This window comes from Aquarana catesbeiana, linkage group LG07 (assembly GCF_042186555.1).
Source record: "Aquarana catesbeiana isolate 2022-GZ linkage group LG07, ASM4218655v1, whole genome shotgun sequence".
NCBI lineage: Eukaryota > Metazoa > Chordata > Amphibia > Anura > Ranidae > Aquarana > Aquarana catesbeiana.
The window spans coordinates 112,833,037-112,850,858 of record NC_133330.1 but is presented as its reverse complement, the minus strand read 5'-3'; the positions used below and the strand labels follow the sequence as shown (position 1 = coordinate 112,850,858).

Sequence of the window (17,822 nt, the reverse complement as noted above, 5' to 3'; positions counted from 1 at the left end):
ACTCTCTTCTGCGAAAAAGTTTTATCCCTATTGTGGGGTCACCAGTACAGTATTTGTAAATTGAAATCATATCCCCTCTCAAGCGTCTCTTCTCCAGAGAGAATAAGTTCAGTGCTCGCAACCTTTCCTCATAACTAAGATCCTCCAGACCCTTTATTAGCTTTGTTGCCCTTCTTTGTACTCGCTCCATTTCCAGTACATCCCTCCTGAGCACTGGTGCCCAGAACTGGACAGCATACTCCAGGTGCGGCCGGACCAGAGTCTTGTAGAGCGGGAGAATTATCGTTTTATCTCTGGAGTTGATCCCCCTTTTAATGCATGCCAATATTCTGTTTGCTTTATTAGCAGCAGCTTGGCATTGCATGCCATTGCTGAGCCTATCATCTACTAGGACCCCCAGGTCCTTTTCCATCCTAGATTCCCCCAGAGGTTCTCCCCCCAGTGTATAGATTGCATTCATATTTTTGCCACCCAAATGCATTATTTTACATTTTTCTACATTGAACCTCATTTGCCATGTAGTCGCCCACTCCATTAATTTGTTCAGGTCTTTTTGCAAGGTTTCCACATCCTGCGGAGAAGTTATTGCCCTGCTTAGCTTAGTATCGTCTGCAAATACAGAGATTGAACTGTTTATCCCATCCTCCAGGTCGTTTATAAACAAATTAAATAGGATTGGTCCCAGCACAGAACCCTGGGGAACCCCACTACCCACCCCTGACCATTCTGAGTACTCCCCATTTATCACCACCCTCTGAAAACGCCCTTGTAGCCAGTTTTCAATCCATGTACTCACCCTATGGTCCATGCCAACGGACCTTATTTGTACAGTAAACGTTTATGGGGAACTGTGTCAAATGCTTTTGCAAAATCCAGATACACCACGTCTACGGGCCTTCCTTTATCTAGATGGCAACTCACCTCCTCATAGAAGGTTAATAGATTGGTTTGGCAAGAACGATTCTTCATGAATCCATGCTGATTACTGCTAATGATATCATTCTTATTACTAAAATCTTGTATATAGTCCCTTATCACCCCCTCCAAGAGTTTACATACTATTGATGTTAGGCTAACTGGTCTGTAATTCCCAGGGATGTTTTTTTGGGCCCTTTTTAAATATTGGTGCTACATTGGCTTTTCTCCAATCAGCTGGTACCATTCCAGTCAATAGACTGTCTGTAAAAATTAGGAACAACGGTCTGGCAATCACCTGACTGAGTTCCCTAAGTACCCTCGGATGCAAGCCATCTGGTCCCGGTGATTTATTAATGTTAAGTTTCTCAAGTCTAATTTTAATTCCGTCCTCTGTTAACCATGTAGGTGCTTCCTGTGTTGTGTCATGAGGATAAACACTGCAGTTTTGGTTACTGAAGCCCCCCGATTCACTCGTGAATACTGAGGAGAAGAATAAATTCAATACCTTTGCCATCTCCCCATCCTTTGTAACCAGATGTCCTTCCTCATTCTTTATGGGGCCAATATGGTCTGTCCTCCCTTTTTTACTGTTTACATACTTAAAGAATTTCTTGGGATTTTTTTTTGCTCTCCTCCGCTATGTGTCTTTCATGTTCTATCTTAGCCGTCCTAATTGCACCCTTACATTTCTTATTGCATTCTTTATAAAGTCTGAATGCTGAGGATGATCCCTCAACTTCGTATTTTTTGAAGGCCTTCTCCTTTGCTTTTATATGCATTTTTACATTGGAGTTAAGCCATCCAGGATTTTTGTTCGCTCTTTTAAATTTATTACCCAATGGGATACATTGGCTAATGCCCTTATTTAATATGCTCTTAAAGCAAACCCATCTCTCCTCCGTATTCTTTGTTCCTAATATTTTATCCCAATTTATGCCTTTTAGCAAGGTTTGTAGTTTAGGGAAGTTGGCTCTTTTGAAATTCAGTGTCTTTGTGTTCCCTTCATGTTTCCTATTTGTGTGATTTATACTGAAACTAATTGACCTATGATCGCTGTTACCTAAATTGCCCCGTATTTCCACATCTGTGATCAGGTCTGTATTGTTGGTAATCAGTAGATCCAGTAATGTTTTATTTCTAGTTGGTGCGTCTACCATCTGACCCATAAAATCATAAAATTGTCCTGCAAGACATTAAGGAACCGGCGAGCCTTAAATGAATGCATGGTTCCCTCCGCCCAGTCTATGTCTGGATAATTAAAATCCCCCATTATGATAACACTTCCCATCCTTGCTGCTAATCCAATTTGTGATAGGAGATCCGTCTCCACTTCCTCCCTCAGGTTAGGGGGCCTATAGCATACTCCCAGTATTATTTTCCCCTTAGCTTCATCCCTTTGGAGCTCTACCCATAAGGATTCCACCTCCTCACTAGCTCCCTCAGTGATGTCATCTCTCACATTCACTTGTACATTATTCTTGATATATAGGCATACCCCTCCCCCTTTTTTACCCTCTCTATCCTTGCGGTATAGGGTATACCCTTGAATGTTTGCCAGCCAATCATGAGAGCTGTTGAACCAGGTCTCTGAAATTCCCACAAAATCCAAATCCTCCTTGTACAACAGTATCTCTAGTTCACCCATCTTGTCCGCCATGCTCCTGGCATTGGTGAACATGCCACATAGTTTAGACCGGTCGCATATTGTCCTCGTATTGGGTGTTTCAAGATTGCAACTAGGACATGCTACTATACTCACCTTGTGTTTTTGTGCTTTGGTTAACCTACCACTAATGCCCCCAATACTACCCTCTGGAATATTTTCCGCGCTGGCTATCACTGTCTCTGGACCCTCCCCCCCATTGCCTAGTTTAAAAACCCCTCTAACTTTTTGGCCATCTTCATTCCCAGCAGATCTGCACCCTCCTCATTTAGGTGCAGTCCGTCCCTTCTATAGTACTGGTTACCGACTGAGAAGTCGGCCCAGTCCTCCAGGAACCCAAACCCCTCCTTACTACACCAGCTCTTCAGCCACTTGTTTACTTCCCTAATCTCCCTCTGCCTTTCTGGTGTGGCTCGATGTACCGGTAGTATTCCTGAGAACACTACCTTGGAGGTCCTTTTCCTCAATTTAGCACCTAAGTCCCTAAAATCGTTCTTTAGGACACTCCATCTGCCTCTGACTTTGTCATTGGTGCCAACGTGCACCATGACAGCCGGGTCTTCCCCAGCCCCTCCCAGTAATCTGTCCACAAGATCTGTGATGTGCCGAACCCGAGCGCCCGGTAGACAACATACTGTTCGGCGCTTCAGGTCTTGGTTACAGATTGCCCTCTCTGTCCTTCTAAGAATTGAGTCCTCTACCACCAGAATCTGTCTTTCCTTTCCCTTTGCTGCCCCCCCACTCTCACTGGAGGAGTTCTTCCCCTGGCAGCTAGGAGAGTCCCTCATCTCCAGCAGTGCTGGTCCCTGACTGGTTTCACCAATGTCACTCAATGGAGCGTACTTATTGGGATGCTCCAGTCCTGGATCGGCCTCTCTGGTACTTCCCCCTCTACCCCTCCTGACTGTCACCCATCTACTCTTTGCTAGTGCCAGCACCTCTTTGTCTCCAACCGCCTCTGTGCTGGCCCCTGCCAGCACCTGCCGTGTACGTTCGTGGCTCACCTTTAGTATGGAGGGACTTCTCAGTGCTGACAGTTGCTTCCCCAGATTCAGAACTTGGGCTTCCAGGGAAACAATGTGCTTACATTTTGCACAGCAGTATTTGCCCTCGATCGGATGATCAAGGAACGCATACATGCGGCAAGATGTACAAAGAGTCGCCTCTCCACACCCGCCGGGCATCGTACCTATTAAATTTAGTGAGGATTTGGGGATTTTACCCTGTCCAAATTACCTAACAGCTAGCTTCCTGGCACTAATACTCAAGACAATACACAGGTACACAACAAGACAATACACAGGTACTCACAGACCTACGTGCAATCGCAGAACAGTCGCAGACCTACGTGCACTCGCAATACTCAAGTATACAGTACACAATACACAAGTACTAACGATCCACACACACACTACTCAGACAACACTCAGGTACTTACACTACACAGGTACTATGACCCCTGTTATAACCTCCTGTTTTAAACTCTGGTTTTTAACTCCCACTTATACCAGCTCCACTTACACCGAGTTCCACAGCCTCAGACTGAGTCCTACACCCAGTTAAATAGGCACCTGTGAGCAATTAACCACCCCCCTTAATTGATAGACTGATGGAACCAGAGAAAAAAAAAAAAAAAAGCTATTTAAAAAGTGACAGCAAATCTCTCATGCCCTAAAGTAATTCTTATATAGAATAGCTATTGTTCTATTTTTTATTTTTATTTATATATTCTTTTCACCATCAGTGAATATTTTGGTAGTGTGATTTTTAATCATTAGTTCTCATATTTGTATTTTAATCATATTTTCTTGGTAAGGAATGATTTTATTTATCTTGCTTCTTTGGTAATACCTTTAAAAATCCACTAGATGGCACTGGCCATATTTAACTTCTTCATAGTCTTTTGTATGTATACTGTTCCGTTTATCAATTATCAGCAAGGATAATCTTTTCCCTTTGATTGTTTGGTCCATTAGATTTTAGTCATATTCATTGAGACCAATCAAATTTTAGCTCTGTTTTTAGTAAGCAAATTGCGGTGCTTCTCAATGCGCCGCTTGGGCTTATAAGGCGCATGCGCGTGCGCCGATGCGTACCCCTGATGACATCAGTTGTGTCGAAACGGCCGTAGGGTCACAACGTAAACACGCATCGCGCATGCGCGTTCTCAATTTAAACGGCGGTGGTGTTTTTTCTTTCATCATCCGTGTTATGAACTTTATGTTTTTTTGCTTTTAATTTTAAATAAATCAGCCAAAGATTTTCTACACCAGTGGAGTCTTTTTTTCTTTTGGCACTCATGGTTCATCTTTGCTGGATTCATTGGAACAAAGATGAACCATACTAACTGCTCTATGTGAAGCGATCCTGGGACTGCACCTTGTGAAGCACTTCAAGTTGTTGCTAACTGGTTGTCCATGAAGGAGGTTGGTGTTTCTTCTCAGCAGTGCCTTCCGGAGCATACCCTCGGTGGTCTACATCTTTCTACTAAGCCTGTTTTGACCCCCCTGAGCAAGGGCGGTCGCAGGCTTTCTGGTAAGCCTCCATTACTTCATCATCAGGTGGTGGGCAGCACTAGTGGTGGAATACTGACCCCGGGCCTCGTATTGAGTACCAAACATATCACAATTTTGGACTTTATTTCACTTTCACTTTGATCAAATGAATGTATTAATTTTAATTTTAGTACATATTTTCTTGTAATACTTATGAGCACTTAATTGTTGTTAATCTGCTTTCAGTGATTGGAAGTTATTCACTGTGGGTATGTCCCCAGGCCTGCACAGCAGTCAAACCATAGCCACATATGCCCAGAGATGTAGGGACATGTGTAGCAAGATGTCTCCCGCTGTACTTCCGGTTAGGACCGAAACGATGCTGGAAGTATTGCGTGCAATGTATTGTATGGATGCACCACCAATGGGGAGAGAGTCATGAGAGACCATGTGCTCTGCTCGGCCAAGGGCCATTTATCACTACCCCCACATGCTGCTATACCTCCCATGCAAACTACCAAGCACCCAGCAGACTCCATGCAGACCCACGTGGAACGCAAGAGGCATAATGAAAAGAGTAAATAAACAGAACCAAGCAAAAAAAAAGAGAAATAAGGGAAAAACAAGGAAGTGAGGGAAAAGGAAATGAGAAAAACATAATTTAAATAAAAAATAAATAAATATAAATAAAGAGAAAGAATATGAGAAATAAACTAGGAAATAAAATAAATAAAATGTCTATGTATATACAGTATCTCACAAAAGTGAGTAGACCCCTCACATTTTTGTAAATATTTTATTATATCTTTTCATGTGACAACACTGAAGAAATGACACTTTGCTACAATGTAAAGTAGTGAGTGTACAGCTCGTATAACAGCGTAAAAAAAAAACTCAAAACACAGCCAATCGTGTCTAAACCACTGGCAACAAAAGTGAGTACACCCCTAAGTGAAAATGTTCAAATTGGGCCCAGTGTGTCAATATTTTGTGTGGCCACCATTATTTTCCAGGACAGCCTTAACCCTATTGGGCATGGAGTTAACCAGAGCTTCACAGGTTGCCACTGGAGTCCTCTTCCACTCCTCCACGATGACATCACGGAGCCGGTGGATGTTGGAGACCTTGTGCTTCTCCACCTTCCGTTTGAGGATGCCCCAATAGATGTTCAATAGGGTTTAGGTCTGGAGACATGCTTGGCCAGTCCATCACCTTTACCCTCAGCTTCTTTAGCAAGGCAATGGTGGTCTTGGAGGTGTGTTTGGGGTAGTTATGTTGGAATACTACCCTGTGGCCCAGTTTCCAAAGGGAGGGGATCATGCTCAGCTTCAGTATGTCACAGTACATGTTGGCATTCATGGTTCCCCTTAATGAACTGTAACTCCCCAGTGTCGGCAGCACTGATGCAGCCCTAGACCTATGACTCTCCCACCACCATGCTTGACTGTAGGCAAGACACACTTGTCTTTGTACTCCTCACCTGGTTGCCGTGACACATGCTTGACACCATCTGAACCAAATAAGTTTGTCTTGGTCTCATGAGACCATAGGACATGGTTCCAGTAATCCATGTCCTTAGTCTGCTTGTCTTCGGCAAACTGTGGCCTTTCTTGTGCATCATCTTTAGAAGAGACTTCCTTCTGTGACGCCATGCAGACCAATTTGATGCAGTCTGCGGTGTATGGTCTGAGGACTGAGAGGCTGACCCTCCACCCCTTCAGCCTCTGCAGCAATGCTGGCAGCACTCATAGTCTATTTTGCAAAGACAACCTCTGGATATGACGCTGAACAGGTCCACTCAACTCCTTTGGTCAGCCATAGCGAGGCCTGTTCTGAGTGGAACCTGTCCTGTTAAACCGCTGTATGGTCTTGGCCACCGTGCTGCAGCTCAGTTTCAGGGTCTTGGCAATCTTCTTATAGCCTAGGCCATCTTTACGTAGAGCAACAATTCTTTTTTCAGATCCTCAGAGTGTTCCATGTTGAACTTCCAGTGACCAGTATGAGTGAGGGCGATAGCACCAAATTTAACACACCTGCTCCCCATTCACACCTGAGACCTTGTAATACTAACGAGTCACATGACACTGAGCTGAGGGCCAACGCCCACTTCTTTTTCTGAGGCTGGAACATGTTTCAATGCAAAAAATTGCAACGCTGATAAATCAAAGCTATAATAGAGCCCTACATGCCTGCTAATAGCTGACTCCATTTTGCCATTTCTAATCAGATAGACACATGGTCCCTTATTCACTTCCAAAAGGGCCTACAAGTTTTTCCAATGTAGAAAGCGTTACATTTACATGTCATTATAATGTTAAAGTCCTATTTTCTGTTCTTTTCTGAGAAATCATACATTACTCACAGGGCTCTTCCCCATACCTATGATTACTGGGCCCTCCTTTTAAAATAAAATAGTGTGTTTATTCTGAGCAGTGTCAAAGTGTATGTCCAGCCAAAACATTTATTTTAGTTGTGCTATAGTTGAACCTTCTGATAAAGTAAGCTAAGACATCCAAATGACAGTTTTTATATTTTGTTTCTCTTACCTTGTGTGTTTATTTTCCATTATAAATGTATAATTTTTCAATTATAGGCGCTCCTTTAAAGTGTATGTGGTGATATTTTCTAAAAATAAAAACACACGGGACAGCTTTTCAACATGTAATGTCTCTTTACAAACAATGCAAGTGCTATAAAATACCTGATGATCCTGCCAGAAATGAAGTCAGCTCCTTATGTCCTGTAGTGGGCTGACAACATTGATGCTGCTGCACTGAAATTCCAGTCAGTGGTGTCAGCCCTGCCAGGCTACATCGCCGCATCTCCCTCTCCTCATCTTCATAACTTGTCTTTGTTTATATTCTCAAAGTTGGCTCCCCTTCCCCCATCCATACCAGCTGCCTGCTGTTTATCCCCCCTTTAACCACTTCAGCCCCGGAAGAATTTGCCCCCTATATGACCAGGCCAGTTTTTGCGATATGGCACTGCGCCGCTTTAACTGACAATTGTGCGGTCGTGCGATGCTGTACCCAAACAAAATTGACATCCTTTTTTCCCACAAATAGAGCTTTCTTTTGGTGGTATTTGATCACCTCTGCAGTTTTTATTTTTTGCGCTATAAACAAAGAGCGACAATTTAAAAAAAAAAAATTTTACTTTTTGCTATAATACATATCCAAAACAAAATATAAAAAAACACCTTTATTCATCAGTTTAGGCCAATATATATTCTTCTACATATTTTTGGTAAAAAAAAAACGCAAAATTAATTAATTGGTTTGCGCAAAAGTTATCACGTTTACAAACTATGGGATAGATTTAGGGACTTTTATTTATTTTTTATTAGTAATGGCGGTGATCTGCAATTTTTAGCCTGACTGCGACATTGTGACAAACAAATCTGACCCCAAATGACACTTTTTGGGGACCAGTGACATTATTACATTGGTCAGTGCTATAAAAATGCACTGATCAATGTAAAAATTACACTGGCAGGGAAGGGGTTAACACTAGTGGGCGATCAATGGGTTAAGTATATTCCTTGGGTGTGTTCTAACTGTAGTGGGGATGGGCTACCAGGGACATGACAGAGATCACTGTTCCTGATCACTGGCATGTCCCCTGTTAGAACGGGGATTCGCCTTGTTTACAAAGGTAGATCGGCGTTCTGCCTCTGTATTAGGCGATCACGGGCGGACATAGAGTCCACCTGACCCGTAGGCACGCTACCACAGCTGGTCAGCCAGTGGTTAATGCTTTCCCTTACTGTAAAGTAGCTCTTAGAGGGGCAAAGAGTAGAAGCTTTGCTTCCACAAATCTCATTTTCACACAAGCTAGGTATTTCATTCCACTGTAATAGAAATGGTGAGAAACCGCAAACAGCTGGTTTTGGGGGAGCGAGTTCTGAGAATGTAAACAAGGAGAAGTTATGGAGATGAGAAGAGGAAACTGAGTTGACTTAATTCAGAGGAGAAATTAGGTAGGGCTGACAAAGCTGCTTGGGATTTCAGTGCACCGATGGCTGCGTTGTCAGCACACTACAGGAGGTTAGGAGATGATTGCATTTTCAGCAGGATCGTCTGGTATTTTTCAGCACATGTATCATTTTTTTAACCTCCCTGGCGGTATGATTATTTTGAATTTTAGGTGCTGAAAGCGGTACAATTATTTTGCATGGAAATTTGGCGTTTTATATTGTAGGTCTGTAATTCTTAGCAATAACACACTTGAATCTGTCCAAACAAGAGTCTAGTAGATATCCCGGGTATGATAAAGTTTGAAACACAAAAACATAAATTATAATATAATAAATAAAAATAAATAATTAAAAATAAATAAATAAATAATAATAAAATAAATTTCCCCACGATTCACTATCGCTCAATTCTGCAAGTGTTCTAATTTACTATCGCTGTTTTCTAGCTGGTCTAAAGCCACTTTTGATGTAAAGGGACACTTTTTGGTTGCTATGGACAATCTCCAGTTTCCAGGCAGAAAGAACAGTATATATCATATAAAACTGCATGCAGGACATAGGACAAAGCACTGGGGACAAAAGGGATGTGAAATAATTTCATACAGTACTGTAATCTGTAAGATTACTGTACTGTATGTGTTATGATTTTAAACTTTTTTGAATTTGCCGCCAGGCTCCGCCCCTGTGCGTCGCGCCGCTCGCAGGGAACGGAGCCTGGCACGGAGCCCGCAGACACAGCGGGGGACATCGCAGGATCCTGGGGACAAGGTAAGTAAAGCCACACCAGGATCCTGCGATGTAATCCCGAGTGTGGCTCGGGGTTACCGCTAATGGTCCTGAATTTTAACCCCGAGCCACACTCGGGAAAACCACCAGGGAGGCTACAGAGTCATACAGGCCATCCTGAAAGTATTCACAGCACTTCACTCTTTCACATTTTGTTATGTTACAGCCTTATTCTAAAATGGATTAAATTTATTATTTTCCTCCAAACTCTATAAACAATACCCCATAATGACAACAAGACAGAAGTTTGTTTGAAATCTTTGCAAATTTATTAAAAATAATAAAACAAAACAATCACAAGTACGTAAGTATTCACAGCCTTTGCCATGACACTCAAAATTGAGCTCATGTGCATCCTGTTTCCACTGATCATCCTTGAGATGTTTCTACAACTTGATTGGAGTCCAACTATGGTGAATTCAGTTGATTTGACATGATTTGGAAAAGCACCCACCTGTCTAAATAAGGTCCCACATTTAACAGTGCATGTCAGAGCACAAACCAATTTCTGCAGTATTGAAGGTCCCAATGAGCAAAGTGGCCTCCATCATCCATAAATGGAAGAAGTTTGGAAACACCAGGACTCTTCCTAGAGTGGGCGGCCCGGCCAAACTGAGCAGTCCGGGGGGAAAGGGCCTTATTCAGGGGGGTGACCAAGAACCCGATGGTCACTGACAGAGCTCAAGCGTTTCTCTGTGAAGAGAGTAGAACCTTCCAGAAGAACAATCATCTCTGCAGCACTCCACTAATCAGGCCTGTATGGTAGAGTGACCAGATGGAAGCCACTCCTCAGTAAAAGTGAAGGTAAATTGGCTATCTGGCATTCCAGGAGGCAATGCCCTTAGTTTGTAATAATGTGCATTTGATTAGTCAGTCTTTAGGTAAAAACAAAGTTGAACCAGGGTAAGGGGGTGATTTAAAAAGAGGCAGCCATCCTCAGAGTGTGTCCAGCAACTCTGCAAAACATATAAAAGAAACGGGGGGCGGGGGGGAGGCACCTCTCTAAGTGTAGTATTAAAACAGTATCATTTATTGCACAAGATTAAAAACACTTACAAGATATAAGTGAGAGACATGCTCATCATAAGTATGTAGTCCTGGCAGTTCTACTGCGTCCCACAGGCTCCTTGCACGATCCGGGTAGCTGGGAAAAGGACCTTTCCCAGCTACCCAGATCATGCAAGGAGCCTGTGGGACGCAGTACTTAAGTGTTTTTAATCTTGTGCAATAAATGATACTGTTTTAATACTACACTTAGAGAGGCGCCTCCCCCCCCCTTGTTACTCCACAGTAAAAGGCACATGACAGTCTGCCTGGAGTTTGCCAAAAGGCACCTGAAGGACTCTCGGTCCATGAGAAACAACATTCTCTGGTCTGATGAAACAAAGATTAAACTCTTTGACCTGAATGGCAAGCGTCATGTCTGGAGGAAACCAGGCATTGCTCATCACCTAGCCAATACCTGATGAAAACCTGCTTCAGAGCACTCTGGACTTCAGACTGGGGTGAAGGTTCATCTTCCAGCAGGACAACGACCCTAAGCACACGGCCAAGATAACAAAGGAGTGGCTATGGGACAACTCTGTAAATGTTCTTGAGTGGCCCAGACTGATTAAACATCTCTGGAGAGATCTCAAAATGGCTGTGCACAAATGCTCCCCATCCAACCTGATGGAGCTTGAGAAGTCCTGCAAAGAAGAATGGGAGAAACTGCCCAAAAATAGGTGTGCCAAGCTTGTAGCATTATACTCAAAAAGATTTTAGGCTGTAATTGGTGCCAAAAGTGATTCAACAAAGTATTGAGCAAAGGTTGTGAATACTTATGTACATGTGATTTTTTTTTTTCTTTTTTTTTTCTTTCTAATAAATTTGCAAAGATTGCAAACAAACTTCTTTCACCTTGTCATTATGGGGTATTTGTAGAATTTTGAGGAAAATAATACATTTAATTCATTTTGGAATAAGGCTGTAACATAGCAAAATGTGGAAAAAATGAAGCACTGTGAATACTTTCCGGATGCACTGTAACATGGAGAAATCTGCATGCATTGGAGAGCTGTACTGTGTAATAGTTTTTTTTTGTTTTTTGTGCTTTTTGTTTTTTAGGTTTTGCTCATGCTGTAATAAAGAGTTTGAAGTGTAACAAAGTGTAAATATGGCCTTGTTTTGAGAGCACTGTAAGTGTAACTTAAGGCAAAACTGGAAACCTTTCAATGAGGATGGTGGTTCTGGTGACTGATGACAACCTGGTATTCCCTCACTTTGGAGGGATTTTCTATTACTTCCTGTTTTGGCCATGGGACAGGAAGTTAGGAGAAATCTTATCTCCTATGGAAAATGTAAAAAAAAACTGACAGGGGATGTAATACTTCCTTACTCTATCCAAAATGAAAAAAGAATTGCCTTTAGTTACACTTTATTTATATTGAGAATCTGATTCTCATAAACACTCCCACCTACGTGGTACAGTTTCAGGTGGAAAACAACTAATTTGTATGTGTTTTTGGACAATAAAAGGAAACCAAAAACCTACAGTGAGGAAAATACAGACTGTAAAGTGTCTTGACATGAACTAAATTTAGTGCCCTAGTCCTGTAAACTAGCAGTGCTACCTAATGAACCACCATTTCACTGTACATACTTGCTCTCAAATTATATTAAAGGACATGACTGGATAGCTGAACAATTGGCACATACAGCAAATCAAACAAGATCTGTTCGAAAAAGTGCTGATTTGATACCGCAAATTGTTGTGGTGTACTTGCACATACATGTCAGTTGTATATTCTAATAGGCAAAAGCAACTTATTCAGTTTTCATATCTTTTCAGGGTTCTCTCAAAGTTTGCCTTTAGTTTGTCACCTGACTGGGAATTACCCGTGAAAAGGGAGGTGAGTGTGAGTGATTTTTTTATATACCTTCCCTACCAGTTGTATCAGTGGCGGCCGGTGAAGTTTTAGGATGGGGGGCACCAGACCCAGCCCTTCCTTTTTTGGCCCCTCCGACTTGGTGAAAATGGGCGTAGTTTCAGCTAAATGGTGGGCGTGGCTCTAAGGTGGTGTGGTTAGCATCTGAGATGAGATAGGGATGGAGGGACAGCAGGCCCAGTTCCTACACAACAATAGAAATATGTATATTCTAGAAAGTTTAACAATCATCAGATAAAGATACTACAAACACCTGGTGTTAGCACTTCAATCATCCCGACACCATGGTTGTTATGGTATCAGGATGATTGAAGCGCATTATTTCTATTATTACATTGTGATATAAAATCAAATCATTCAACTCACCATAATGCAGAATCAGTGGGAGCCCTGAGCGTGTCACCAGCCACATCGCCTGCCACCAGATGCTATCAGGTGTCCCCAGCGGAGTCCGTCCTTGCATCAGGTGCCCCCAGCGGAGTCCCTCCTTACATGCAGGATGTGCCCCATTAAATGCAGCCTATGTCACATAAAATGCAGCCTGTGTCACATAAAATGCAGCTTGTGTCCCATCAAATGCAGCCTGTGTTCCATCAACTGCAGCCTGTGTCCCATCAACTGCAGCCTGTGTCCCATCAACTGCAGCCTGTGTCCCATCAACTGCAGCCTGTGTCCCATCAACTGCAGCCTGTGTCCCATCAACTGCAGCCTGTGTCCCATCAACTGCAGCCTGTGTCCCATCAACTGCAGCCTGTGTCCCATCAACTGCAGCCTGTGTCCCATCAACTGCAGCCTGTGTCCCATCAACTGCAGCCTGTGTCCCATCAACTGCAGCCTGTGTCCCATCAACTGCAGCCTGTGTCCCATCAACTGCAGCCTGTGTCCCATCAACTGCAGCCTGTGTCCCATCAAACGTAGCTTGCGTCCCATCAAACGTAGCTTGCGTCCCATCAAACGTAGCTTGCGTCCCATCAAACGTAGCTTGCGTCCCATCAAACGTAGCTTGCGTCCCATCAAACGTAGCTTGCGTCCCATCAAACGTAGCTTGCGTCCCATCAAACGTAGCTTGCGTCCCATTAAACGTAGCTTGCGTCCCATTAAACGTAGCTTGCGTCCCATCAAACGCAGCCGTGTGTCCCATCAAACGCAGCCGTGTGTCACATAAAATGCAGCCTGTGTCGCACAAAATGCAGCGGTGTGTCCCATTAAATGCAGCCTGTGTCCCATCAAACCCCCCTCCCCCTCCTTCTCCGTGGGAGCACAGCAGTACTTACCTTGCTGTGTAGTCCTCTCCTGTGGTGTCTCCTTCCACTGGCAGCGGCGAGGGAGGAGTCCGCTCCTCATACTTCCGGTTTTCTCTCTCTCAGGCGCAATGGGAGAGAGAAAACAGGAAGTGACATCTAACTCAGATGTCAATCAAACCGCCCGGCCGTAGTAATAGATACTATGAGCGCCGGGCGGAAGCTACTCGGCGCTTCGGAAAGTGCCGCAAGGTGGGACAAAAGCCCGCAAATGAAGTGCCGCGTCTGCAATCTCTTGATTGCATAGATGTGGCACTTCCCATAGTGCACTGTGTCCGGCGTCCGAACACAGTGCACTTAACCATCTCAATACAGTGCATTTTAACCCCCTTCCTGCCCAAGCCATTTTTCAGCTTTCAGCGCTGTCACACTTTGAACAATTGCGCGGTCATACAACACTGTACCCAGATGAAATTTTTATTATTTTTTCCCCACAAATAGAGCATTATTTTTCACTTTTTTATTTTTTGCGCTATAAACAAAAGAAGAGGGACAAGTTTGAAAAAAACACAATATTTTTTACTTTTTGTTATAATAAATATCAATTTTTTTCCTCAGTTTAGGTCAATACTTATTCTTCTACATATGGTAAAAAAAAAATCGCAATAGGCGTATATTGATTGGTTTGCACAAAAGTTATAGCGTCTATAAAATAGGGGATAGATTTATAGCATTTTTATTTTTTATTTTTTTTTTTTTTACTAGTCATGGCGGCGATCTGTGATTTTTATTGTGACTGCGATATTGTGGCGGACACATCGGACACTTTTGACACATTTTTGGGACCATTCACATTTATACAGCGATCCGTGCTATAAAAATGCACTGATTACTGTATAAATGTGACTGGCAGGGAAGGGGTTAACACTAGGGGGTGATCGAGGGGTTAACTGTGTTCCTAGGGAATGTTTCTAACTGAAGAAGGAGGGGACTCACAAGGGGAGGAGATCGATCTGTGTTGCTCTGTACTGAGAACACAGATCGGTCATCTCTCCTCTCTGACAGGACGTGGATCTGTGTGTTTACACACACAGATCCACGTCCTGCCATGTTACCGGGCAATCGCGTGTGCCCGGCGGACATCGCGGCCACCGGGCACGCGCATTGGGTGCCCAGTGACACGGCGGGCGTGCACGATTGCCGTCGGCGCGCGCCCCCTGGTGGGTAGGGAAGGCGAGGGCGTCATATGACGCCCTCCCAGAACGAGAGCCGCGCCGCCTCGCTGTCAGGTTAAGGACCTTTTTTGGGTTTTTTTTTTTTTTTTAAGGGCCAGTTTAAAATTTTTTTTTAAAATTTATTTATTTGTGACTGCCTGGGGGGGGGGGGGGGGGGGGTGTGCCCCTATGGACGGGCCGCCACTGAGTTGTATTAGATACAGTGCAAATAGTTACTCCTTCATTATACAGTCTTTAGCAGATTAGAAAATAAAGCTCAAGACTTGTTTAGTTGGCATAGAAACAACCATTAATAGTCCTTTTCTCAGCTTTATACGAATAGGCTTTTTTATTAAATGGTTGGACAGCCTATGTGCAGGAATAATTATAACTGAAGACTGAGACAGTCATATTTGGCTAACAAGTAATGGGCAGATTAACATGTTTATACTCTTTTAGTTCTTCATGTGATAAGGAGATGCACTTAATGGTGTTTTGGACACTTGTTTGGCAGTAGGTGTAATTTACTATAGCGACGGGAAGTACTTGTCGCCATTACATGTAATAGCGCCTATTTCAGGCAATTAAGAGTTTAACTAGGCGAACGTGCGAATGTAAATTTGCACTATTAGCAGCGAACATACCTTAGTAAAGCGCTAATCGGCGATTCCGCAGATATGCATGTGTCAATTTCTACCGTTATTTATCCCTTTCATGACTAAGCCTATTTTTGAAATTTGGTGTTTACAAGTTAAAATCCATATTTTTTGCTAGAAAATTACTTAGAACCCCAAACATTATATATATTTTTTAGCAGAGAATCTAGAGAATAAAATGGAGATTGTTGCAATATTTTATATCACACGGTATTTGTGCAGCGATGTTTTAAACGCAAATTTTTGGAAAAGGGACACTTCCATGAATTTTAAAAAATCCAAACAGTAAAGTTACCCCAATTTTTTTGTATAATGTGAAAGATGATGTTACGCCGAGTAAATAGATACCAAACATGTCACGCTTTATAATTGCACGCACTCGTGGAATGGCGACAAACTATGGTAGCTATGAATTTCCATAGGCGACGCTTTAAATTTTTTTTACAGTTAAGGTTAGAGTTACAGAGGAGGTCTAGGGCTAGAATTATTGCTCTCGCTCTGACGATCGCGGCGATACCTCACATGTGTGATTTGAACACCGTTTACATATGCGGGCGCTACTTCCGTATGCGTTTTCTTCGCTGCGCGAGCTCGCGGGGACGGGGGCGCTTTAAAAAAATTTTTTTTTTTTTTCATTTATTTTTAGACTTATAATTTGTGTTTTAAAAAAATGTTTTTTTTTTTACTTTTATTGCTGTCATAATGAATGTAAACATCCCTTGTGACAGTAATAGGTGGTGACAGGTACTCTTTATGGAGGGATCGGGGGTCTAAAAGACCCCCGATCCCTCCTCTGCACTTCAAAGTATTCAGATCGCCGAAAACGGCGATTCTGAATACTGTGTATTTTTTTTAATTCGGCGCCATTGGCACCCGAGTAAATGGGAAGTGACGTCATGACGTCGGTTCCGTGTTTACATTGAGAAGGCTGGAACAAAGCCGCCCACAGCTTCGTTCCAGCCCGCCCACAGCCGCCGGAGGCAGCCGATTGGACACCGGGCCTCCCGATCACACAGGAGGCCCGGTAAGAGCGGCGGGAGGCGGCGGGAGTGGGGGGACGTCCCCTCCCACTCCTCCAGTATAACAGCCGAGCGGCTTTTAGCCACATCGGTTGTTATATACGGGTAGCCGATCGCCCGCTCGAAACAACAGTACCAGGATGATGCCTGCAGCTGCGGGCATCATCCCGTTATAACCCCCGAAAGCCGAGTACGTACATATGCGTACGGTCGGCGGGAAGGGGTTAAATAGCAACCATGATCCATGTATGTGAAGAAAACATTTTTATGTGAGATGTGCTCTGCCTCGTGTGTATCTATAGATGTATATTGCAATTAGTATTCCTAGCTTTTTTTTTCTTATTTTGATAACGAATGCAGTTATGAATATGTATTACAGAGTAATGTCTGCTATTCTGTAAAGTTACATGTATTGAACATTTACACTTGCATATCTGTTGTATGTTTTTTTTTTTTTTTTTTTTTTTTTAAGTGACTATAAAACAGTAATTATTTATGTTCGTTCTTTAATCATACTACACTGTTATGCAGGTCTTAGCGTACTTAGCACAGTGGCTTGGTGGTCTGCTCAGATGCACTCGAATTCAAATCCCAGCCAACCTACCACCCACCAGCTGTGTTTATTTTTCTAGTGCACTAGCAAATTAAAATAAACAAACAAAAAATGTAAATTGGCTGTTACCTAGTGTGTGGTGTTTGGAATTCCACACCATAATATTATTAATAACTTACATATCATTGCATGCATTTGAAGAGTTAATATAATAGAATCAACCAAACTAAAGTGCATTGGCTAATTGGCCTTGGCCTATTTTCAGCATACGCTGCTGTGGCTAATTGGTATTCACCTTTTTTCAGCAATGCAATCTTTTAGTATCCCTCTGTGGGATTTGAATCCATGAGTCCTTCAATGCCTGAGTTTTTCAA

General features: G+C 42.9%; 1 protein-coding gene across 7 annotated transcripts in view; it reads left to right on the top strand.

Annotated features, from left to right (window-relative positions):
• SGSM3 (small G protein signaling modulator 3) overlaps nt 1–17,822 on the top strand; it is a 746,342-nt gene that overhangs the window by 705,942 nt on the left and 22,578 nt on the right. For 5 of the 7 annotated variants that reach the window (XM_073592644.1, XM_073592645.1, XM_073592649.1 and 2 more), the window contains one exon: nt 12,669–12,735. The exons of 1 other annotated variant lie outside the window; for it this stretch is intronic. In XM_073592644.1, the coding sequence (XP_073448745.1) occupies nt 12,669–12,735 (67 nt within the window). The remainder of the gene's footprint in view (nt 1–12,668; nt 12,736–17,822) is intronic. One more of the 7 variants, XM_073592650.1, reaches the window with a different exon arrangement.